This window comes from Hyperolius riggenbachi, chromosome 3, assembly GCF_040937935.1.
Source record: "Hyperolius riggenbachi isolate aHypRig1 chromosome 3, aHypRig1.pri, whole genome shotgun sequence".
Taxonomy (NCBI): Eukaryota; Metazoa; Chordata; class Amphibia; order Anura; family Hyperoliidae; genus Hyperolius; species Hyperolius riggenbachi.
This window is the reverse complement of record NC_090648.1, coordinates 125,119,856-125,144,816: the sequence shown is the minus strand read 5'-3', so window position 1 is coordinate 125,144,816 and position 24,961 is coordinate 125,119,856. Positions and strand designations below refer to the sequence as shown.

The 24,961-nt window shown below is 43.5% G+C and overlaps 1 protein-coding gene across 1 annotated transcript in view; it reads right to left on the bottom strand.

Annotated features, from left to right (window-relative positions):
* Positions 1 to 24,961, bottom strand: part of LOC137562997 (semaphorin-4C-like) — a 56,026-nt gene that overhangs the window by 16,939 nt on the left and 14,126 nt on the right. The window contains exons 2-6 of the mRNA XM_068274895.1: positions 2,992 to 3,119; positions 2,491 to 2,642; positions 2,311 to 2,373; positions 1,302 to 1,400; positions 450 to 546 (exon numbers count right to left, since the gene is read on the bottom strand). Coding sequence (XP_068130996.1) covers positions 450 to 546; positions 1,302 to 1,400; positions 2,311 to 2,373; positions 2,491 to 2,642; positions 2,992 to 3,085 — 505 coding nt within the window. The 5' untranslated portion in view covers positions 3,086 to 3,119. The remainder of the gene's footprint in view (positions 1 to 449; positions 547 to 1,301; positions 1,401 to 2,310; positions 2,374 to 2,490; positions 2,643 to 2,991; positions 3,120 to 24,961) is intronic.

Sequence of the window (24,961 nt, the reverse complement as noted above, 5' to 3'; positions counted from 1 at the left end):
CTGGAGGGGCGGAGCTTCACACCCCAATCCTGCAAAATTAAGACCTCACATGACAGGCTCAGTCCTTTACACTGGAAGTACTCTTTAACTCAGTAGCTTTAGCAGCTAAAGGGTAAATGATTCTCTTTTGTCAACTTGATTCTTATCCAGTATTCCTGTTAGTCTAAAGCGGTTGCCGTTTTCACAAGACTCATTGATCGGTTGACACTAATCAATCCCCTCAACACTAGAACTCCTTCCAATGCCTAACCTCACCCCAAAGATTTAATCTTTCCTATCCCTACCAACAATTATCCCCTTGCAACGACCACCTCTATCCTGAACCTAACAGGTAGCTCTAACTGAACTCTTCTCTTTTCTTGAACATGAATCTTCTGAAACCAGGTCTAGCCCTAGCCACAAATTGGGGTGGGAGAGAGAAGATCTGTACAAAGTAGCTATGAACTGACCCACAACAAGTCCTGTGTGGCCTGTCGATGGATCATATGGACATCTTCCCTTCCCATCTTCTAAGTTAGCGCCATCTAGAGTGAATGTTGCCAGGTCCTGCAAAAGAATATAATGAAAGTCAACACTATGTGGAAAGTACAAAAGTCTTCTCTAACTGTAAAAAATGAATGCACTGCTACAGGCAAAATTGGCAGGAAGCCCTAGGAGTTGAGGTTAACAATCACATCCGCCAAAGGGTTTTTCCAGGAACGTCAGGCCATTACACCAGCTCTGAAATGGGATTTTGTAACACTTAAAAGAGATATCCAGGCAACAGTAATGGCTATCAATGTTCTCAGATGTACTATAGAGGAAAATAGGCGTGCCACAGGGTGAAGTGGGGACTTTTCAGTCAGGACAATTAGTGAGTGGCAGGGCAGGAGGTGCGGCCATGTCTATCATTGAACAAGCATCACTGTGTCTGTCTTGCAGTTGGCTGTGTGTGGCAGCTGGATAAACAAATGACAGGCTGGTCTTCAGCTGTACCTCAGACTACATCACAAAGGAGCTTCCTTTATCAGAGAACATGGTACTTACAATATAATGACTACAGTACAGAGGAGCTGCCATCATGAGAGAACATGGTACTCACAATATAATGACGACAGTACAGAGGAGCTGCCATCATGAGAGAACATGGTATTCACAATATAATGACTACAGTACAGAGGAGCTGCCATCATGAGAGAACATGGTATTCACAATATAATGACTACAGTACAGAGGAGCTGCCATCATGAGAGAACATGGTACTCACAATATAATGACTACAGTACAGAGGAGCTGCAATCATGAGAGAACATGGTACTCACAATATAAGCACATTTGGGCTGAAAGGCGTATGTCCCACATGTCAGGAGGTGAGTTTCATTGTATTCTTGCAAAATGCGGATATAATTGAAGCACTCGGTCTGGAATAATGAATAATAAACTGGAGTTAGAACAAAAAAAATATTACCAATTCATAGCCGTGACAGGTGAAATGTACGTAATAAACTGTCCAACTTGTAAGCTGCCATTTTTGGGGTGCAGATCATGCTGCAGACATCAGTGAACACAGAGGTAATGTGGGGCTGGCAGCAAATAGCCATCAGGCACTCCAGAGTTGGGTTTTTGCGTAAGCAGAATCACAACAGACCGACATGTGTGAACAGGTTCATAGGAAAGCATGGGTTAATTCTGCATGTCCACTAGGCCGCTGTCATCCTCTGTGAGAAACAGGCAGTAGGCCTAGTGTGGGCAAAGCCTAACAGAGTTCCGTATCTTAGGTGCCCATATTCGTGACTGAATAATCGCAGGCACTTGTAATTGACCTGAGGAAGTGGGCAGAGACCCGTGAAACACGTTTTCTTATGTGCATCAATAAACATACTTTTTCCTTTACTTATGGTTTGATCTTCTGAGAAGGTAAGACGTTACACTTCTCATTAACGGTATTGCAATCAGCTTATATTGTCAAAGGCGCCTCCACCAGTGTTTGTTAACAGAGTTCCTAGTCAGAATCTGCACGGTTACCACATGATTGGGTAATAAAATAAATGCAGCATTCTGTATTTTGAAGGTGAAATCAAAAAGGGGGGGGGGGGGGGTGACACACACACACACACACACACACACACACACACACACACACACACACACACACACACACACACACACACACACACACACACACACACTTTGTTGGTCATAGCTCAGCCTTTGCAATACTCAGGAGGGTGTAGGTCAAATTTTCTGAAATACGATCAGCAGTTTGCAGGCAATAAGCTTTTGTATGCATCAGTCAACCTTCTAGCCACACAGCAGCACAAATCAACTTACCAGATTGCTCTTTCCTTTATTCACGCACTCTGACTTCCTGTCACTGGGGGCTTCCCACACAATCTGCCAGGGGGGAAAAAAAAATACATTTCTCGTGTTCCATTTATGCATAAAAAAAACAACAACAAAAAACAAACAAACCCCAAAACAAATGACTGATTTAATACGGAGACCACTTACCGGAGGCTGTAGCTCCTTTCCTATGTTCGTTAGATCCAGCGCGAATATGAACTCCCGTGCCCCCACGTACAACGCCCCGCGGCTCTCATCCAGCGTTAAGGTCAGGTAGTGGGAGATGCCAATGTGCCAAGACTGGCGAATTTCAGAGACACCTAAAATAGGCCAGCAAGTGAGCATTACTAAGAATAACATACAGTACTATAGAAACACATGCACAGGGGGCCTCCCTAAAGATTGCTCTCAGCCATCTCTACCATGGGTCATGCCATTCGTCACTGGCTTACAAGCCACAAGGGGACAGAGGCAGTATAATTACAGCATGACATCACCTCCCTGTAGATCCTAAGGCACACAAACAGGTGACAGCAGTCAGGCTCAGCAGCAGCACAAAGGCAGAGGCTGTGCAGCAACATTGCTTGCAGCTGTCTAATTCATTAGGCTGCACTGTTAAGGAAATTTTGGGAAGGAAGGGGAGGCGGTTAGAGCTGGTAGAAGTCTCACCTGAGTAGCGGACAGTCTTCCGTGGCAGCTGATTCCACCCTCTGACCTCTATTCTCAGCAGCAGGGCCACAAAGCATAACCACCGTGGAATCATTCCCTTGTCTGGTCCGCCTTGTCTGCGTGGGAGTCTGCAGAACAACAACAATAATAAGAGACATTTCCAACAACAAGGCTTTGTAGAAATAAAAAATGTTCCATGCATAAGATGGACAGATGTCTCGCTGTAGCTGCTCTGGTGCCTGTCATACAATCGGGTCAGTGTTTAAGGCCATACTCACTGAGCTATTTTTCGCGAGTGATTTTGCAAGCAATTTTTTCACAATATCGTGCAACCATTGTTTAACAAAAATGTATTAAACAATGCTTAGCGACACACACCACCTGTGGCGATTGTTCATTTCTAAATGACCGACATGTCCGATTAAGTTGTTGAGGATCGTTCCGATCCTGACATGCGTGGATTTCACCGCAATCGTGTAATTGATTGTTTACATGATAGTTTGTTCCCGCCGGTGCAAAAGACGCATGAAGATTTGGCCAGATAGATCAGGGAACGATCGTTCGTTGGGGAAGATCCCCAATCCATCTGGCCGTAATCTGCTAGTGGGTACTCAGCTTAAGAGGTTTAAACACTTTCAGCAAATCTGCCCGTACTCTAGTGAACCCCAACATACCTGAGCGATATACCTTCTACTGATTGCCCGAGCCAGGGAATAAAACGTGATAGCTTCGTAGTGCATACAGTAGCACAAAGCTAATGGGGGCAGCAGCACAGTGAATTCTCAGATTGCTGCTGAAACCAGAAAAAGTGGGGGCAAGATCCATAGCTACCCGAATCAGGGAGAGTCCGTTTGCTTGCTGTATTGGGGCACTATCTAGCTATCTAAATCTAACTTAAACATGAGTTCCTAATAATCCATTAGAAAATATGAGGTCTAAACAACTAGCAAATCTAAAAGGTGAAAGGCAGCTGATACAAAATGGGAAGAAGGTGGAAGAGTTACAGCTGGAGCGGCAAATTAGAGCTCATCAATAGAAAATACATTACCACTGCTTTGTCTGGGCTACGCAGCTTCAGTTAAGGCTTATACACAAGTCCAACATAACGCACAACCAACCGTACAACTAAACAACCAACTCACTTAAATACTATGTGCGCAAGCTAAACGACAAACTGCACATGTCCGCATTCATAAACAACAAAGTTGTTCAAAAGACTTGTATACATCAACGGTTGGAACTAGTAAACCACCTGTTATTAGTTGGTTGTCTTGTTATTTGCCAGCCGTACACACATCCAACTATCTTCCAACAGACCAAGTTTAGATGATAGTTGAGCAGATAGTTTGGGCGTGTGTACGAGCCTTTGGCAAAGTTAGAGGTAAATAAATACAGGATTCAGGGAGCCAGCTCCACTGACAATTATAGAAACCCTCTGAAGTCCAGGCTGCCTGACTTCTGGAATTTGTCCCGACCTGACTTTATTAGCTGCATACTTGTTTCAGGTGTGTGATTCAGATAATACTTCAGCCAGAAAGATCAGCAGGACTTACGGGCACTGGGTATTGTTTGATTGATCCAGTCGGATCTTTAAGCGACCATGGGGGATACATGTACTAACGATAGATTTGCAGCAGAGGCTGCCTCAACCAAGAACAGTCTAGCCAGGCTTAAAGGAATACTGTAGGAGGTTGGGGGAAAATGAGTTGAACTTACCCGGGGCTTCTAATGGTCCCCCGCAGACATCCTGTGCCCGCGCAGCCACTCACCGATGCTCCGGCCACGTCTCCGGTTCACTTCTGGAATTTCAGACTTTAAAGTCTGAAAACCACTGCGCCTGCATTGCCATGTCTTCACTCCCGCTGATGGCACCAGGAGCATACTGTGCAGGCCTAGAATGGTCTGTGCCTGCGCAGTACGGTCCTGATGACATCAGCGGGAGCGATGACACAGCAACGCAGGCGTATTTTCTTGCTTGTTGGTGGCTTTAAACGCATTTTATTGATAAGGTGTGAAAAAGAGACTTGGGAGAAAACTTAGGAGAAAAAGTGAATTGCGTATGGCCTAATGGCCCATATGCAATTCACTTTTTCACCTGAGTTTTCTCCTAGGTCATATTTTTAGACTTCTCAATAAAATGCCTTTTAACCAGTTTGGGGGGTTGGGTGCGCGATGGTGCGGGCAGAAACCCATGATTGCGGTGTTGCCAACAACAGGGGGAGATTGGTTGCAGGGGACAAAAGTCCCTTGAGCCAATCAGTTCTTGTCCGCCGAGAATTATCACGGTTTTTGATTAAAAAAAAAAAAAAGTGATTATTCTAAAATACAACCGCCGAGCTGCCTCCCGCTCGCCGATCGTTAGATTAATGAATGGGAACAAAGTTCCCATTCATTCATCTCACCTCCAGGCCACCGTGATCACAGGCATCAATGGATGCCTGCGTCACTTCCTTAGTTACATAGTAACACATTGCATCCTATGAAGCATACTTATTGGTCCTGTGTGAGGACATCTTGTGGCCAAATAGTTACACCTACAGGCATTAGGGACTGATTTTTTTTTTTTTTTTAATATGTATGACAAGAGGGTATATCATTAATTATGGGCTTGTAAATAGGGATTGGTGTAAAACTGAAAAAAATGCACCTTCATTTCAAAATAAAATATTGTCACCATACATTGTACTAGGGATATAATTTAAATGTTGCAATAACCGGGACAAATGGGCAAATTAAATGTGTGGCTTTTATCCACAGAAGAATGTTTAATTTTAAAATTATAATGGCCGAAAACTGGGCAATAATGATTGTTTTCCATTTTTTTTTTATTCCCGTTAAAATGCATTTAGAATAAAATAATTCTTAGCATAATGTACCACCCAAAGAAAGCCTAGTTGGTGGCGGAAAAAACAAGGTATAGATCATTTTGTTGTGATAAGTAGTGATAAAGTTATTGGGAAATGAATGGGAGGAGCGCTGAAATGTGAAAAATCCTCTGGTCCATAAGGTGAAACCAACACGCAGGCTGAAATGGTTAAACTGCCAACAAGCAAGAAAACATTTTTTATTGTAGTGTAGAATAATTTTTATTGTACTTTTTCACCTACTTTTTAGTACTTTTTCAATTGCAGAGAGCTGAAAAGTTATTTAAATAGAAGATGAAAAAATATCTCCAAGGAGAAAACAGGAGAAAAAAATTAATTGCATATGGCCCCATGTATTAATGTGCGTACACACATACGGCAATGATCATTCGTAATAAGCGAGCAACGATAGTTAAAATAGTGATCAGCCCATAAAGCAAAGTAACAACTTTGAGGCTGTTTTCACAGTGCAACGTTAAAGTCGCACATTATAAAAAGGAATAACACAGACTAAAGCACAGCAACACAAAGTATGTCCCACATTCACAGTGCTCACGTTGCGTTGTGTGTAACGTGTAGCAACATTTAGAGTGCTGCATGCTGTGCGTTATATGCGTTATTAGCTACGTTGGACTGTTTACACATGCTCAGTAATGTTTGTTGTGACGCATGAGCCGTTTTCTATCAGTATGCGACGAAAACGGTGCATCAAGAGACGCATAACGCAGTTCAATATAACGCCCAACTTCAAAACTAACATGCATTGCATTAGGGGCACGTTGTGCGACCTTAACTTTGCATCAAACGCAACGCCCCACTGTGACAGAGTCCTAAAAGTGGCCAATGATGCAGTGGTAGAAAAGCTAACAATGTAGAAAAAAAGGTTTTATTTAAAAGTGGTTTTTACGCATGCGCTGTGGGTTGTGAATGATTGTTTCCTTAACAATCTCCAAACAACACACACACACTTAAACGATAATCGATAAAAAAAAAAAAAAAAAGACAGCAGGTTGGATCAGGCTTTTTTGAACGACTTGGCTCATTTAATGATCGTTTTGTACATTTTTACCAATGATAGTTGGCCAATACCTTCTGGAATGATTGTTTCAAAAGTATATAGTCGGATGTGTGTAAGAGGCTTTGGTCGCTGTGACTAAAATGAAGCCCTTTCACCTCTATTATGTACCAGTGCCTGTATTATACAATGTTTATTATTTTGTACAGCGCTACAGAAGATTGAGCTTTAGAATAACAAACAAGCATGGGGTACACAGTGATACAGACAATGGTGTATGCCAACATACAAAATACAGAGTTGGCAGAATTGGTGATTATTACAGTGACATGAATAAAATGTATAATTCCAGGGCACAAAATGGTAAGGGAGTCCTGCCCTTGCAAGCTTACAATCTAAAGAGGAGTATGTTTTGGAACAAATTATTTATATTATTATTCATATTCTACTGTTTTGTGTAGACAGAGTATGGTTGAGCTTCAGTGCTTAAAGGGAACCTGAAGCAAGAGATCTATATAAAGGCTTCCATATTTATTTCCTTGTAAGCAATACCAGTTGCCTGGAAGCCATGCTGATCTTTCTGACAACAATAGTGTTTGAATCATCAACATGCAACAAGCAACAAGCAAGCGACTAGTCTTGTCAGGATTCTGTCAAACCTCTGCTCTGCATGCTTGTTCAGGGTTTTGACTAAAAGTATTAAAGGCGGAGAATCAGCAGGACAGCCAGGCAACTGGTATTGCTTTTAAGAAAATAAACATTATCCTCCATATCCCTTTCACCTCAGGTTCCTTTTTAAAGTTTATGAAGCAGAAGTGTTGCCGCATAGGACGTATAGCCAGAGGCTGTAGTTTGGAAGTGAGACTCCGAGGTACAGGAAGCGCCAGGTTCCTCCACTCCTCACTCTCACCGGACACTGAACTGGGTGGGCGTAATTGTAAGACAATAAGCCTTGGCAAGGACTAGGAAACTGAAGGAGCTACCGGCGAGCAGAGTTAATCCACTGAGAGAGGCTGCGTACGTGTGCACGTCCTATAATATGCAATGCTGTGTACACAACATTAAGGATTCATGTCAGCACTGTGGATGATTCAAGGAAAATGAGGTTAACATCAGAGATAAGTGGAACATTTTGCTATGTTCTCATTTGGTATGCAATCATAACACATGGTGAATTTTACCATTACACACACACTTAAGCTCCGTAATGAGCCGTTGCTGGCCCTGCATTGTAAAACCACCTCCAGCGGCTGCAACAGGCGGCCCGATACGGGTGACTTCACTTCATATCCATGGCGAAATTTCAATTTAAACCGAAAGATTAACTGTTCTCTGCAAGGGGGGAGCGAGGCTGCAGCCATTGGCCCGTATACCTCTCCGCAGCAGCAGCGGAGGAAGGGTTAACTGGATGACTCAATATATACTGTATAAAAATCAAAAGAAAATTAAATCACTAAGCGGTGCCAAAAGTGTGGAGGAGGACAGAAGAGCAGCGAGCGATGAGGGTGGGAGTTTCAACAGGATACACTTCCTGGGATCTAGCCCACAGGCTGCAGAGAGACTCACTTCCTTCTGTTACAAAAGACAGCCCCCCTCAAACCACAATACTGTGCAGGGGGAGGAAGAGAGGGGCGCACAGCCTTCCTGTAACTCAGACCTGTTGGCCTCCAGCTGTTCTGGAAGTATAAACTTCACACACAAATGTTGGAAAGATATGCTGAAATATCAATGGCTCAGTGACAGCAGAAAGCGGAGCTCCATTTAACTGACTGCATTTGAGAAGGGAAAAAAAAAGTGGACTTAAAGTGAACCTGTTATAAGCCTTATACAACAGCTGTTACTTTTATGACTAGAAGTGCATGCATGATGATAACACAGCTGCTGCTGTTTCAGTTTCATTTATTTTACTGGGGATCCAAATGGTCCAATTCCAAGTGGCATAAACATTTGCATCAACTTAGAATGATTAGCACCCAGATCTGGAACCATACTACTGGCAACCCTGAAAGTTGCAATTAGCATCGCAAACTGGCTCCATTCACCAATTTACTCTATTCAAAATACGCACATTGCACTGCGATTATGATGCAATCGAGTGGGTTTTCACTATGCGATTGAGAGTCCCATGGGCATGAATTATCACTAAGGGCTGGGACCCACTACAGTGTTTTTAGCAGTGCTTTCCAATTGCCAGTGAGTGGAAAAGCACTGAAACAGTAGAACCCTATTTGGGGGGGGGGGGGGGGGGGGGGTGAAAAGATCAGAGACTAATAGCTTTATGTGGTAAACGGTCAGAATATCGGTGTGGAAATTCACACAGATATTACGTTTTCCTACATACCGTGTGCCTATGTGTTAAAATGAAAAATAAAAATAAAACCTAAACTAACCCCCCCCCCCCCAAATAAAAACACCATAGAAAAAAATGCATTCAATATGAACAAGCCCACAGACAAACATGAGCTGTCAGTTCTAATGGAAACCCCCAAAAATATGAGCAGTGTGAACAAGGACCATGGATTCTTTTACATGGTGGGCCTGATACACTAACCTCCAGTAAATGTGCAATGCACAAGGTAATTTCAACATTACTGGTGCAGGGCGAACACCGGCTGTTAAGTCATTACCGCCACGTGCGTTACAGCGGTAAAGTGCAATACCATAGCAAGCAAGGCATACTGTATGTTACCCCAGTAATGTGTGTGGCTCTAATGGGTTAACAGCCGATGCTCCATCTGTGCTAGTAACTGTAAAATCGTGTGGCTCTAATGGGTTAACAGCCGATGCTTCATCTGTGCTAATAACGATAAAATCGATGTGCTGTGCCTGTGAAGGGCAATTTTACCAAATTTCAGGTGCATCAGAGCCTATATCAGTTGCTGTCAGTTATAACTGAATGGACAACTGATGTCCACATTTCCCTGTGGCTCAGTTCACATCATACACGGTTAACTGAAAGCTTTTTCACAATGTACTGCGATCGAGCAACTAATCAGTTAAAAGCGTATCAGTCTTCTCAGTGTACAGTGTAAGGGACTGTTTCCATTACACGCAGATTGGATGCAGAAAAACTGATTGGATGCAGAAAAACTGACTCCAATGAATGCCTATGGGCCTGTTTCCACTAAATGTGATTTTTCTGATGCAGATTTTCCCATAGGCAATATAGCTGCGATACGCTAGCGTTTTGCCAAAACGCTGGGCTAATGTTAATGGATGGGGCAACTTCCACAGGAGCGTTTGCGTTTCCCAGAAACGCAAACGCAGGACCTGCAGCATTTTGGGAGTGTTAGCGCTTCAATGTAAAGTATTGAAACGCTAGCAGAAACGCTCAGCAAAACCTAAACTGAGCGGTTTTGCTAGCGTTTTGCGGTTCAGCACACTGTAACAAAATGAAAAATAATTCACAGGACCAATCAGGATAAAAACGCGAAACACAAAACGCTACACAACCGCTGAGCAAAAAAATACACTGTTGCAAAACGCGACCGAAAACGTGCATGAATCCGCTTGCAAACCGCTCAGACAAAACGCTAGCGGTTGCGTTTTACGTTTGCGGATTTCAGTGGGTTCCAGGCCTAAGGCTGGATTCACAGTGGTCAGATGCATAACACATGCGTTATAAATGCACTGAAATGAGTGTGAACTGCAATGGAGACTGGACATAGACTTTAATGCAAAGGCTGCATGCAGCAAGTTAGAAAAACTTGATCAGTTACACCCCTTTACTGTGAACAAGACCATAGAACTGTATGGGCAGTGAGTTGACATGAAGAATTATTCTGCAATGCAACTGAGCACTGTGAACCTAGCCTTAGACTTCTTTTACACTGGATGCTAGCAACACAAGAAGAAAGTCTCAGAAAAAAATGCAGCATGCAGGACTTTAATTGCATCAGAAATCGGAATCCCATGTAAAATCGCATTGAGATCGCATGTTGTGTAAAAGAGCCTTGAAAGAGGCCTAAAGCAGGATTCACACGTATAGCGAAAAACAAAGATTTTTTTTTTGTGTTAAAATTTGCGATTGTAAGTGCAGGCGCATGTACGGCATACATGGCAGCACGAATGCCATAAGAGCAAAACAGAAATAGCATCAGTGGCCCGATATCTAATGTCTACAGATAAATCTAGAGACACCTATGAAAGTAGATCACTAAAATAAAATCCAGTATTGGTCAGGATTTGTAAAGTGGGCTCATGAGTTACACTGCAGGGATGCACATATACATCCTGATGAAACAACAAGTAACAGCACAAAGAAACAAAGGCTGGCCAAAGGATTGTCTCATTATTTCTACAATCAAAAAGTACTGCAGAGAGGAGCCTGAATGATGTCACTCTACCATTATAAAATTATTGCCAAGAGGACAAGAACAATAAAGCGACGGTGATGAAATATCCACATGGATGCACACTGGAGTTACAGACTATCCGGCAAATCCATTCAGACTTGAAAGAACACATTTTATTGAGACAATTAAATCTTTAAAGGACACCTGAAGGGAAAGGGATAGAGGTTGACATGTTTATTTCCTTTTAAACAATGCCTATTCCCTAGCTGTCCTGCTGACCATCTGCCTGTAATACTTTTAGACAAAGACCCTGAACAAGCATGCAGATCAGTAGCTCTGACTGAAGTCTGACTGGATTTACCACATGCTTGTTTCTGGTGTGCGATTTAGATACTACTACAGCCAACAAGATCAGTGGGACTGCCAGGCAACCTGTACTGTTTAAAGAGACACTGAAGCTGAAAAAAAAAAATATGATACTATGAATTGTATGTGTAGTACAGATAATTACTAGAACATTAGTAGCAAAGAAAATATTCTCATTTTTATTTTCACTGATCTAGTTTTTTTTTTAATAACATTGCATCATTCTCTAATATTTGCAGTTTGCAGTTTACACACTACTCAGCATTCTAAATGATTTTACAGAGCAGGCCAGTGAACTTTTGAACTGTTCTCTGCAGAAGAAAAAAACAATAGTGACTGACAGTTGAGATAACAAGTGGATTTGCTTAACTCTTCCTGTACTGGAAACAATATTAGACTCATGTCTCTGCTCCTAATGTTTTATTTCTTAGCTGTACTACACATACAAATCATTATTTCGCTTCAGTGACTCTTTAACCACTTCGCCGCCAGGGTACAGTAGATCTACGCTCCTTTGGACTTCACTTCCCCGCCCGGAGCGTAGATATACACACCCCCCGCCGCTGCCGCCGCTGTCCGCGCTCCCGCTCGCACTCCCGCGATCGTGCACGCCGCTGCCCGCTGATCAATGAACGGGAAAATCCATTCCCGTTCGTTAATCTCTGCCCCCGCAATGATCGGCTGCTTCTATGAGAAGCAGCCGATCATTGTGAAAAAACTCAGTTTCCCAGCCTCCCTTCCTGCAAGCGTCCTTCCGACGCTTGCAGGACGCCTAAAAAAAAAAATGTGACCATCTTGTGGCCAAAAAGTAATACTACACCCAAACATTTTTTTCACATACAAATAAATTATTTTTACTATTAATTTTAACTAGTTAACTCCCACACTCCCCAATTGTTATCAATATTTTTTTTTTTTTGAAATATTAAAATAAATTAAAAAAAATTACAATAAAAAAAAAAACAAAAAAAACAAAACAAAACTTAAATAGTTACCTTAGGGATTGAAATCTTTAAATATTTATATCAAGAGGGTATAACACTGTTACTTTATAAATTATGGGCTTGTAATTAGGGATAGATGCAAAACTGAAAAAAATGCACCTTTATTTGCAAATAAAATATTGGCGCCAAACATTGTGATAGGGACATAATTTAAATGGTGTAATAACTGGGACAAATGGGCATATAAGTTACATGGATTTTAATTATAGTAGCATGCATTATTTAAAAACTATAATGGCGGAAAACTGAAAAATAATGTTTTTTCTTCCAAATGTTTTCCTATTTTCCCATTAAAACACATTTAGAATAAAATAATTCTTGGCATAATGTCCCACCTAAAGAAAGCCTAATTGGTGGTGAAAAAAACAAGATATAGTTCATTTCATTGTGATAAGTAATGATAAAGTTATAGGCGAATGAATGGATGGAGCGCTAAAAGGAGAAAGTTGCTCTGGTGGTCAGGGGGCAAAACCCCTCAGTTGTGAAGTGGTTAAATATGGCAACCACCATATACCTCTCCCTTCAGGCACCCTTTAAACCAGGGGTCCCCAAACATTTTAGGTTGAGGGCCGAATCAACATACTTGAGACCGCTGGGGGGCCGAAGTATACATAAAATGATGTAGAAGTCTTTGTGGGCCAGACAGTGAAGCATACCCAGGTGACAACCTGCAGTCCAATTAGACAGCAGTGTAACCGGATGTGGAATTTGATTGGAAACTAGCGAATTACTGCTTTCTGCCTTCATTCTATATTTGGACCACCAATATTTAAAGATGTAGCTAACCGCAGCTATAATACATTTTGTGTGTGCGGTGGGCTGGTAAAAAAGCCTCAGGGGGGCCACATTCGGCCCACGGGCCTTAGTTTGAGGACCACTGCTTTAAACAGTAGTCTCATGTATCGGTAACACAATGAAAAATGTTCCCCCGAGCGCAGGTGTTGGCAGATAGTGAAAGCATTACCACTTATCTCATGACACCCACCGACTGCCAATTGCAGCAGACTCCGCAGCGGACCCCTAAGAGGTGTGCAGTGTATCAGTACTATATGCATATGCTACCGCAAGTGTGAGCCAAGGGCTGCATCACATCCTCATCCCTTGCCATGCATTTTTCTGCAGCTGGGAGTGGGCATGCAGAAAGTGCCTGTGCCTTCCTAATGCACCCTGTTCACATTTACCCAGACAGTGGACTGACTGCCACTCATGGGATGAATGTAAGACCTCTGCTCTGGAGTGGCAGCAGACCCTGCAACGGTCACCGCTAGTGGCACAGTGCATTCATCAATATGTAAATGCTCCAAGCATACAGAGTTTAGCTTTCTCCACTAAGGCAGGGCTCACACTAAGTGAATAAAGATGTTCTATACCAGACATGGGCAAACTTGGCCCTCCAGCTGTTAAGGAACTACAAATCCCACAATGCATTTGCCTTTATGAGTCATGACTGTGGCTGTCAGACTCCTGCAATGCATTGTGGGACTTATAGTTCTTCAACAGCTGGAGGGCCAAGTTTGCCCATGCCTGTTCTATACTGACCTACATGTGACAAGTACACACTGTAATCAGTGGCGTACCTAGGAAATTTGACACCCGATGCTGATTATTTACATTGCAACCAATGTTTTTGATGAGAGGGTTGGCAGGTTGGGGCGCAGAAGCGTAATGCAAATTTGGGGGGATGTTTGGGGAAAAGGAGTCATCAGGTTGTGGACGGAGCTAACTGTACTCTATACAGTGGTGCAGAAGATGCCAGTGCTATATAAATACACAATAATAATAATATGGTAGCACATGACACAGACCATGACTATGGCATGATTAGATTGTGAGCTCCTGAGGACAGTCAGAAAAGGGGGACATACGAAAGTGGGGGATGCATAGGAGGAGGGGGGGGGGGGAGATAAAGAGGTAGAGGCACAAGAAAGAGCCTGGTGGGAGTGGAGAAATGGCAGGCAGGACTGCAGTTTGGCAGGGACATGCTGTTAAGAGAAGCCACTAATGCTGGGCACACACCATACAATTTCTGTTTGATCGATTTCCATTCACTTCTATGAGTAATCGACCAGAAAAAAACGATCGAAAATAAGATTGAACATGTCGGAAATTATCTATCGAAGCATCTAACAGAAAATTGTATGGTGTGTACCTAGCATAAAATCTGAAAAGAGAAAAAGGGTCGTGGGGAAGACAACAGGGTGGGAAGGGGAGCTGGGAAGAAGAGATAAGATTACCTGCAAGCTAATCTACATTGCCTGGAGCTTGCTTCTCTGCTCACTACAGAAGTTGGCTGTCAGCACCTGCATCACTGGCTTCTGCAACAGCAGACTGCCCTGCATTATTGACTAATTACTCTGATCAGGATAAATAATCAATATTCCAGGGCCCTCTAGTATTACAGCAGCCAGTGCACATGGCTACTAATGACAGGCAACTTCTGAAGCACTAAACACATCCTGCCACCTCTCCCTGCTAATGTCCCAGCTACAGCACAGCAATCATTCTCTCTACTCACTCTGCTGCTCTGCACAGTCACTCACTGCAGGCTGTGTGTAGAGAGCAAGGAAACAGATTGCCCATGGGACAGGAAGGAGGTGATACATCTAGTGCAGGAAGTAGTACAGTCTTCTACACTGCCTGCTGCGATTTTCCCAAATGTAGCCCAAACTATGAGAAAAGGTCCCAGGTGGAAGGACACAGTGGCTGAGCACCGTAGTGGCACCCCTAGCTAGGGCTACACCTGGTGGCTGTGAGCACCTGCAGCCTTGTGGTAGGTACACCACTGACCGCGATAGCCGTATACACGCCACGTTCTATACCCTAGTGACAAGTATAGCACTAATGGAAGAGCTGGGGATTCCGAAGATGGATGGGCATCGCATGGTGGGCGACACAGAACAGGTAATGTATAAATGCACACGAGGGGCGCTATTATACCAGGGCTGTGGAGTTGGTCCAAAAATCAACAGACTCTGAATTTTATAAGACCACCGACTCCAGGTACCCAAAATTGCTCCGACTACACTAGGGGGGCAGTGGCAAGGCAGCGGACTGAGGCGATTCCTGAGAGATTTCTCTCTAATCAGATTTGTTCTGAGAGAGATTTGTCTCTTGGACGAATCTGCCTATCATCGCTAGATGTATGGGTATCTATACTCATTGATTTTCTAATGCTATTCCTAGTAAATGTATTTCATCTGCTGGAAACTGATTTCCCAAAAACGTCAGATTTTTGATCAATTTTGACTAAAAAGAAAAACATTCACATGTATCCATTGGAAAGGATAGAAAATTTAAAACAATTGGGGGCAGGGCAAGAGCATTGGCAGATCGATGGCCTATAGCTTTGTACTGCATCGAACAGTGCAACTCTGCAGTTTGATCGATTTTGAATAGATTCCTTGCAGAAATCTATTAAAAACTGATGTGCAGTGTGTGATAGGAAACAATTCAGAATCGATTTTCAGAAAGGAATCGATCATTTTGGTGTAAATCTGTAAGTGTATGGCCAGCTTTAGTGGTGAAACAAACCTAGAGGTTTTTACTGTTGTTTTCTAGTGGAAATAATAAACAGTCATACAATACAGTAAGGAGAGTGTAAACGTGGACTGCAGTAATTGTTTCCGTACTAGTAATCCCCTTGTATAAAATATTCATAGACACTGATCCGGGTTAAACAGAACAGTTATCATACGCTGCGAGCCAACGAGGGAAGCACACAGCTAAACAGAGCCCTGCCACAGTCTGGAGCTGTACGCTTCCCAAGAAACACATAATAAAGGGCTAATTATCACTTCCATCTACCAAGAAACACCCACCAAAAGGAGCCGAACATTAGTCATTCACAGTATATATACTTTATACGTTATTTTACAAGCAACACAGACAGTCTGAGCAGCTATTGCGACAACTGTTTTTGCGCACAAGTTGTGGCTAGATCAACAGCTCGAATGACTGGTCAGTCCTTGAAGGAAGCAGAGTAAAAAAGGAACATGGAATACGTATTTGTTCCCTTGTCCATTGTAATAGATAAATCATAGAACAATATTTCTTTAGATCTGTTTTGATTTTGTTAGAAATACTATTGCTTCCTTGTGCAATTCCGACCATGCTTGTGCTAGCCCTTCTGCGTTCCTGAATGGCAGGAGAAGAAAATGCAGTCGCATGTGTTCGCATTTTGCGATTTACAGTAGAAAAGGGCCCTTATAGCTGTGCTTTCCTGCATGTGAACCTCTCAATATAGAGGCGCATCTTGCTTCTATACACTCTATATCCACTTTGCTTTATCGCTATTAAAATCTGCTCCATTCAATTCTGGTTTTAGTTGGGCCAGCACTGTAGACACACTGGACAGTTCTTGGCTGAGGCAGCCGGTCAGGGTGACTGCGATTGGTCTACATGGCGGACCGGCTTGCGAGAGCCCTGTTCTCCCCCTTATACCACACACTCTATCATGCCCCATTGCCCCCCCCCCCCCTCCTCACACAGTAACATAATGCACCGCTAGCCTGTAGGCCAGTGACAAATTTGTACAGCCTGGATCTCGCACCGTCGCCCGAGGCATAGAGTCTTGATGCCTGCCAGGCTACAATCCTCATACATGTGTGTAAGTATCTTGCATCTGTACTGTCCCATTTCCAAGCCTTGAGCCAGACTTGGCCGATTTGAAAAGCGTGTGTTTGGTACCATTTCTGACTGGAAAATATGACTTGTCTGCTTAATAGGCTGATAGTCTGTATTTAATGAGATCCTGTAATTGTAGTCCATAGATATCACAGTGTACGTTCTGTCCTCTACTGCGTGACACATATTTCTCACAGGAGAAGTATGAGGAGGTTCATCTCTGAGTACGTTTGTCTGTTGAGTTACCTCAGAGTTGGTTTAGATCAGGGGTGTAAAAAACTTAAATACAAAAGGGGTCAAAATTGTACACTGGGACAAAGTCGTGGGCCAAGCTCAATGTCTACAGGCCACCTTCCACTCTTAGGGCGCATTTCCACTTGAGCGGAAACCGCAGCGTTTGCCCGCAGGCGAATAGTGCGGGGAAACTCTGCCATAGGGTGCAATGTTAACGCCGGCCGAATCGCTACCGCTAGCGATTCGGCCGGCTTTTCCATCCAAATCGACGCGGGAGGCTGCGGATCCCATAGCCGTGCATGGCATGGCTGATGGTATTCGTCTGCTGTCCTCGCAGACCCAGAAAAGCCGGCTCGTGTCTTGCAGACGCGTGTCGCTCAAGTCGAATTGCGCCCTTATAAAGTTCTCTTGTGTCTAATGCCCCGCCTCCAACTCCTATACAGTTCCCTGGTGTCTAGTGTTCCTCCCTCCCCTATACAGTTCCCTGGTGTCTAGAGGCCCCCACCTTACCCTATACAGTTCCCTAGTGTTTAGTTATTTCTCCCTACCTCCCCGTATGGCTTCCCTGGTGGTCTAGGGCTTCACCTCCAGTATAGCTTCCCTGGTGGTCTTGAGTGGGCCAAACGTAATGCAAAGTGGGGAAACCACTTGAGGGCCAAATTGAATGGCTCTGAGGACCAGATTTGGCCCACGGGCCAGAGTTTGACATGTATGGTTTAGATAGATAAATGCCTTGTCAAGAAGGCTGACTGAAAGAATTGTAAGAGCATAATGCCTGGGGGCGGGGGTGGTCAAGGGGCCTGGGGATTGTACATACTTTTTAATTTTGCACACAAGGAGCACCAGATTTTTCGCACCATAAGACGCACCTAAGTTTAGAAGACAGAAACCAGGGTACAAAATAAATAAAAATAAATAATATACATATTCTAAACCTGGTGCGTCCATGTTGGTGTAGGGACGTCTTGTGGAGCTTTGTTCCTGCTTACAGCAATAAACCTTCAATTTCCCCTCTTGTGCTGACACAGTCAGGAGCAATTCATATATAAAGCAAAGAGCATAATGTACATCAAGCAAAGACGAGTGAGCAGCCATGTCATGCCATGAAATATCTAGCACTGACGTTACTAGCTGTGGGGGTGTCCCTAAAGGTGGCCACTAATGGTCCAATTTTCTAGCGAAAAATCGTTCGAGCGATAAGAAATTCTGATCGGAAGAAAAATCGTTCACTACACCATCAACGAACCAATCTTTGCTATCTATCGATCACGATCGTCTTTAAAATTCAAAATTTCGTTCGACGAAAATTCAGTCGGACGACTTTTTTTTCACTCGTTCATAATCGATCATAACCATTAATGGAGATTATTTACTGGCAATTCGATCACTGCCGACCTAGAATTTCGTATCGATCGAACGATTTTTCGCTAGAAATTGGTCCATTAGTGGCCAGCTTAAGGCTAAGACTATGCGTTTTCTGCATTTTGCAGTACTTTTTTTTGGGGGGGAGGGGGGTATGTATTTGTAAGCATTTTGGTGCTTTTGCATTTTATTCCATAGTTTTCTTTTTTTTTCAATTGAGTACAATACAGTATCATAATTAATAAAAAAAAAAATGCATAAAAAATGTATGTGAAAAAGCAGTCTCCATGTAAATTCATTATGTGCATTTTAAATATGAAAGGATGAAAGAATCTGACACAGCAAGTGCTCCTGGCCTGAACCTCCTCCACAGGCTGTCATTCACCGGCTGGCCAGCATGCTGCCAGTGCCATCCTCCTTCCACACAAAACCTTGTTCCGCTCACAGCACTGGCGTGCCCCTGCACACATCTTCCCTCCGAGAGCAGCGACCTAACCTTCAGTTCCATTTACACAGGATGATGGCGATGGCTTGCGAGGAAAGGAGCCAGCACCTCCATTGAGAGAGATTCCTCCGGCACCACTGACATAGCATTTGCCACTCCAAGGGTCCCTGCAAATTCGTAGCAAGTACTACGCCAGACCCAACACGCAGACAGCTTGTGGGCTTAAATTTAGGCCTCAGGCTTCTATACGGGAAGTAACTGCAGCCACCTGGCTTCAGATGCAATCACAATATTATTTCAGTTATTTGCTCCTTCTACATCACTCTGAACTGAAATATCAAAGCTTTGGTCTCCATGCATGCAGTAGCCCTCATGTTCCTCCACTGTGCTTACTCTTCTCAGGAGACTTCCAAAGTCAGACAGATGTTAACAACTGTATAACCTCATTCACTGTGCTGCAAAACAAATCACTGTCCTCACAGAAGCATTACAACAGCCAAACCATGTATATGGTTAATGTTCTCTGTAGCACTGCAAAATAATGAAAAAAATTGTACAATGGTAAGACCTCAACAGTCCAGTAACTGGTCACCACACAATGGGTTCACTCTGAGCTCTTTGCATTGCAGGGCTGTGAAGTCGGTACAAAAATCATCCGACTATGACTCCTCAGTTTATGAAACCACCGACTCCAGGTAACCAAATTCGCTGCGACTCCTTAATCTAATTTTTACAAAGGCTTTGGATTTGGTAAAAAAAAAATTAAAAAAATATAAATTCTTCCGACTATGACTCCTCAGTTTATTGAAACCACCGACTCAGACTCCAGGTATCCAAAATTGCTTCGATTCTGTCTCCACAGCCCTGTTGCACTGTGCAAGGTATTTGCCAGCATATTTCTCTACGGTATGGTCATGTGATGTCATGCAGTCACATGACCATTGTGTTGCGGAATAAAAAACAAAAAAACAAACAAAAAACAAAACACTACGCAACCTGGCAGTCAGTTCTTGTGCTGGAGCATGGCAGGCTATACACAAACATTGAGGCAAACTTCTCCATACTCCAGCCCAGGCTATCTGCCCGAGTCTTCCCCAATATGGTGGCCAAGTATTAATTACACAACAGTAACATCACAGCCATGCTGGGGGAAGAGGCAAGCTGGCAGTCGGTACTCAGGAAAGCGGTGTGATGCATCTAAAAATGCTTCAAGTGACACACACACACACACTTTATATTATCCTCAGGCTCCAGTTTTCATCAAGGTATAATGGTCATACTGAGCTAAAATCTAAAAATTGCTCTCTGCACATTTTCCTGCCACTCAGGCCATTTTTCTACCATAATTATAGTATACAGAGTCCAAAAACAGAACTGCAAACCACAAGGTTGGAGGTAAAATCTCCCTTTTTCCAGATAAAAAGTTCCCATTCCAGGATTTGCCCACACTGGCTCGCCAGCTCCTGGCATCCGCTATCTATAAATCATTGGAACCGGTTGTAATAAAATGGTGTACTGAATAATGTCCAAGAATTCAGTTCTCACAGGCAACAAGCACACAACTCGCTTCACTTCCCATTAAAGCTAGTTTCACACATGGGGCTTGATTCACGAAACCGTGTTAACTCAAATATCACACCTTATCAAAGTTAACACGCTTGCAGGTTCGTAGCGCTCGCTATGCTACTCTGATAAGGCATGTTGACTTTGATAAAGTGTGATATCTTTGATAAGGTGTGATATTTGAGTTATCACAGTTTAGTGAATCAAGCCCCTGGTGCGGTACGATGGTCCAGCGGCACGAGAGCTTGGAGCAGGACAACCGAACTGCACTATTCCCCCAGTGTTCATTACCCTGCAACAGAGTGCATAGCTCCGGCCCCTGAACAGTGACTTGCTCCCAGCTGGACAGGAAATAAGTCACTGGAAGTATGACTGATAGACACATGCGCTAAATAGGTTGTTGCGGTGTTATAGACTCCAATGCAAATGTCTGCCGCACTGCAGAGTCTGCGTCGTCGTGACCACTTCCGCTACATCGTGTCACACCATGGGTAGTGCGTCATCCCTCATTGAGACTAATAACCACTGCGATAGAGGAGCATACCGCAAATGTGAAAGTAGCCTAAAACAGCAAGCAGATGCTAAAGTCTTTATTTACCTGTAGTACTATGTTGTGGGGTATTCCCCAGCCTGCAGACCTCTTATAGGGCACCTTAAAGGGATACTGTAGGGGGGGGTCGGGGGAAAATGAGCTGAACTTACCCGGGGCGTCTAATGGTCCCCCGCAGACATCCTGTGTTGGCGCAGCCACTCACCGATGCTCCGGCCCCGCTTCCAGTTCACTTCTGGAATTTCTGACTTTAAAGTCAGAAAACCACTGCGCCTGCACGCCCATGTCCTCGCTCCCGCTGATGCCACCAGGAGTGTACTGCGCAGACACAGGCCATACTGGGCCTGCGCTGTGCGATCTTGATGACATCAGCGGGATCGAGGACACGGCAATGCAGGCGCAGTGGTTTTCAGACTTTAAAGTCTGAAATTCCAGAAGTGAACCGGAGGCGGGGCCGGAGCATCGGTGAGTGGCTGCGCGGGCACAGGATGTCTGCGGGGGACCGTTAGAAGCCCCGGGTAAGTTCAACTCATTTTCCCCCGACCCCCCTACAGTATCCCTTTAACTGACAGGACTATGGAGGCTGATATATTCATTTCCTTTAAAACAATACCAGTTGTATTCCTACTAGGAAAGATGGATGGGTTGAGGTGGATGAGAGTGCAAGGAGGTTGAAACGGTCTGTATGGAGCTGGCCACCACAAACAAGTACTTTGCATTTCTTAATTGCAAAAAACAAATACTTTTACACTTTAAAAATGCACATTGAACTGAATTTATACAAACTAAAGCTCACCCAGAGTTTTACCCTGTATGGCAAACCTACAGGCTCCAGTGACTGCGCATCGCACAAAAGTATAAAAAAAACAGCACCAAGTACTTCAGCCCAGGATAAAACTAAATTCAGAATCTCCATGACAGAGGCTCTGCAGCAAACTCCCTGCTACTCCAGGCCAGAAATAAAGGGCTTGATTATGAGCAGTCAGCACTGACAACAGACTGAGAGGCTGGCCTTTGTACTCTTGTCAATGTGGCTTGCCCCAAATGCTCAACAAGCCAAATACGGTAATTACACCAAGCTTTGAAGAGCTGTTAACAAGACGTTAAGAAAAACATAACAAAAAGATGGTTTATTTTAAAAGATGGAGGAGAAGGAGTGGAGAAAAAAAATAACACAAGGAGGAGAGAGAAAACAGCAGTTGGAATCATTTAATAGCAGTGTGCTTTTTTTGTGCTTGTGAAGGACTGCATTATGTATCCATGTTCTAGGCCCAGTTCCAAGTCTACAAAACATGCTACAACCAAACAGGAAGAGGGAGTTTCTCCGAGGGCGAGACTTTCACTCGTCACATCAGTTATCACCCACTGATGGAGTTTATTATTTGCAGCAGACTCTCCCATAATTAATACACAATTTCAGACTCTTGTCAAATTAGGAATGGAAGTAAACATGGAGCTGGAAGGAGGAAGAGAGTCGGCTTTGCCAAGTGGCTGAAAGGTAAACAAGAGACATGAAAGGAGGCATCTCTGAAGAAGTCTATTACTGCAATTAAAACAATATCACCAATTACAACAGAAACACTGGTTGGACATCCCATACATCAAACCCATACGGACAATAGCGGCCTTTATGTCCTCAGAGAAATAAGCTCCTTGGGTGTGGTTTCCTGTTATACCTGAAGGCTAGAGGCAAGCTGAGGTAAAGTGTCCTGTCACAAGACCAGTCTGCAACATGACGCTCTTAACAGCCATTAGATACCCGAGTAGAGCACTGAATCCCATTATGATGTCTGATGACAAGTCCTGTAGCATATTACTAGAAATTAGGTTCAGGAAGGGACAGGATGTTCCCTCTAATCTCATTAGACTCCAGGAGGTTTGCAAACCAACCTAAAAACACAAAACTGCCTTATAGAAGCATTTTAGCTACAGATCTGCAGATGTATAAAATATAGATATATACACGAATCAGACAGATTACAAAGAAATGTTACACAGCTGAAATCCTCCATTTTTATTACATGGCCAACAATTTGAAAAAAAAACCTGACTGTTGGAAGGGTCTTCGTGCAAGCAAGAGTGATTCATCTTATAGACTCCTCTGTGACAGGGAAAGGAGGAGGGGAGCCCTCTGAGTAGAATCATGGGTTCTCAGGTCTCCATCACATGCCAATGCTTAATCCATAGATAGTAGGCCAACCAGTACCATTGTCTGGCCAGTCATCTGCACAGGAGCCCTTACACACTGCAGAGCAAGAACGGTTTACTGAGGGAGTTATTAGTGACAGTTTGTACTACACATGGTTGGCCAAAAGTAACGGATGATAATAAAATATCTGTCGATACTTCTAGGTGAGTATGTGTTTATTAGAACCAGTCTTATCGCCAAGCACTATGGAAGCCTTGAGTCTAATTAGGGATTGTCAGAAATGCCAATTTCCGATTCTGTGGAAATTCCGATTTCTTCCAATTTACGATTGCCTTTTTTTTTTACAGAGTATTTTGTCTTTTTTTTGGGGGGGATAAATGATGTGTCTAAAATAACCAGGGTAATCCCGTTTTTGGAGTAAATTCTGCATTCTCTAAGTGGTCCAAAGCTTCAAAGTTCTGTGATTGGGCTAAAATTGCCGAGTTGTGATAAATCGGATTTCTGTGGCATTCCAATTTCCCTTTTCCATTGGAAGTGTCGATTTCCGATCGGAAATGCAAAAATTTCCATTCTGCAGAGACCGAATGAGCATACATAATTCTAACTCTCTAAAGTACATGCATACTTAGCCCCCTGTGTGCTGTTGGGTACCAGACTGTACATGTACCATGGTCTGCTCCAATCATAGGCGGTGTCATTGTCTCTGTGTACAGGTATAAACTACCTTCTCTCTACATACAAATCATTCATGTGAAAAGTCCAGTCACATGCTTTATAGATTTCACGAAAGGTAAACAAGGCATTTGTCCGTCTGCTGGGCAAACATGTACCACAGTCATTAGTCAACACGCCAAGCCTTAAAGCATTTTCTGTGGTTCAATATTGTTAACATGTGACCCCAGGAAAGCTCAGCTAAACATAGATCTGGGAGTGTCCAGATTCCTCTCCTATGCTCCAGTGCCCCCCTATTGGTTGTTTGACGGTTTACAATCCCTATTCAAAAGTTTATTATAAACCCAGAGAGAGGGACAGACAGAAACCAGGTTAGCCTACACACAACCAGCTGATCTGGCTTAGGTGACAGCTTTAAGGGCCCGTTCTCACTTAAAAGCGCAAAATGGCAGCGCTTAGGACTATAGCTTTGCATGGGCGATTTTACCGCAATTAGCATGGTAAAATCAATGTACACTCTCGCGATTCATGACTGTCAGCGCTTTAAGCACTGTATAGCGATGGCTCCAGAATCGTGGGAAAACGCTGCAGGCAACACGTTTTGCGATTGCCTCTAATCGTGAAACACCCGCAATTGGCGGCAATCGCGGCAGTGAGATCACTGCCATATAGTTACAATTGTGCTAGCGCTTCGTGATTAGCGGGAATTACCCGCTAATTGCCCTAGTGTGAATGGGCCCTTGGGCCCAGTGTAGTGCTGGGATTATCAGGGCAGTGTGTAGAACAGGGCAGGGAGCTGAGACTGCAGGCTTCAGTGCAGACATGGTT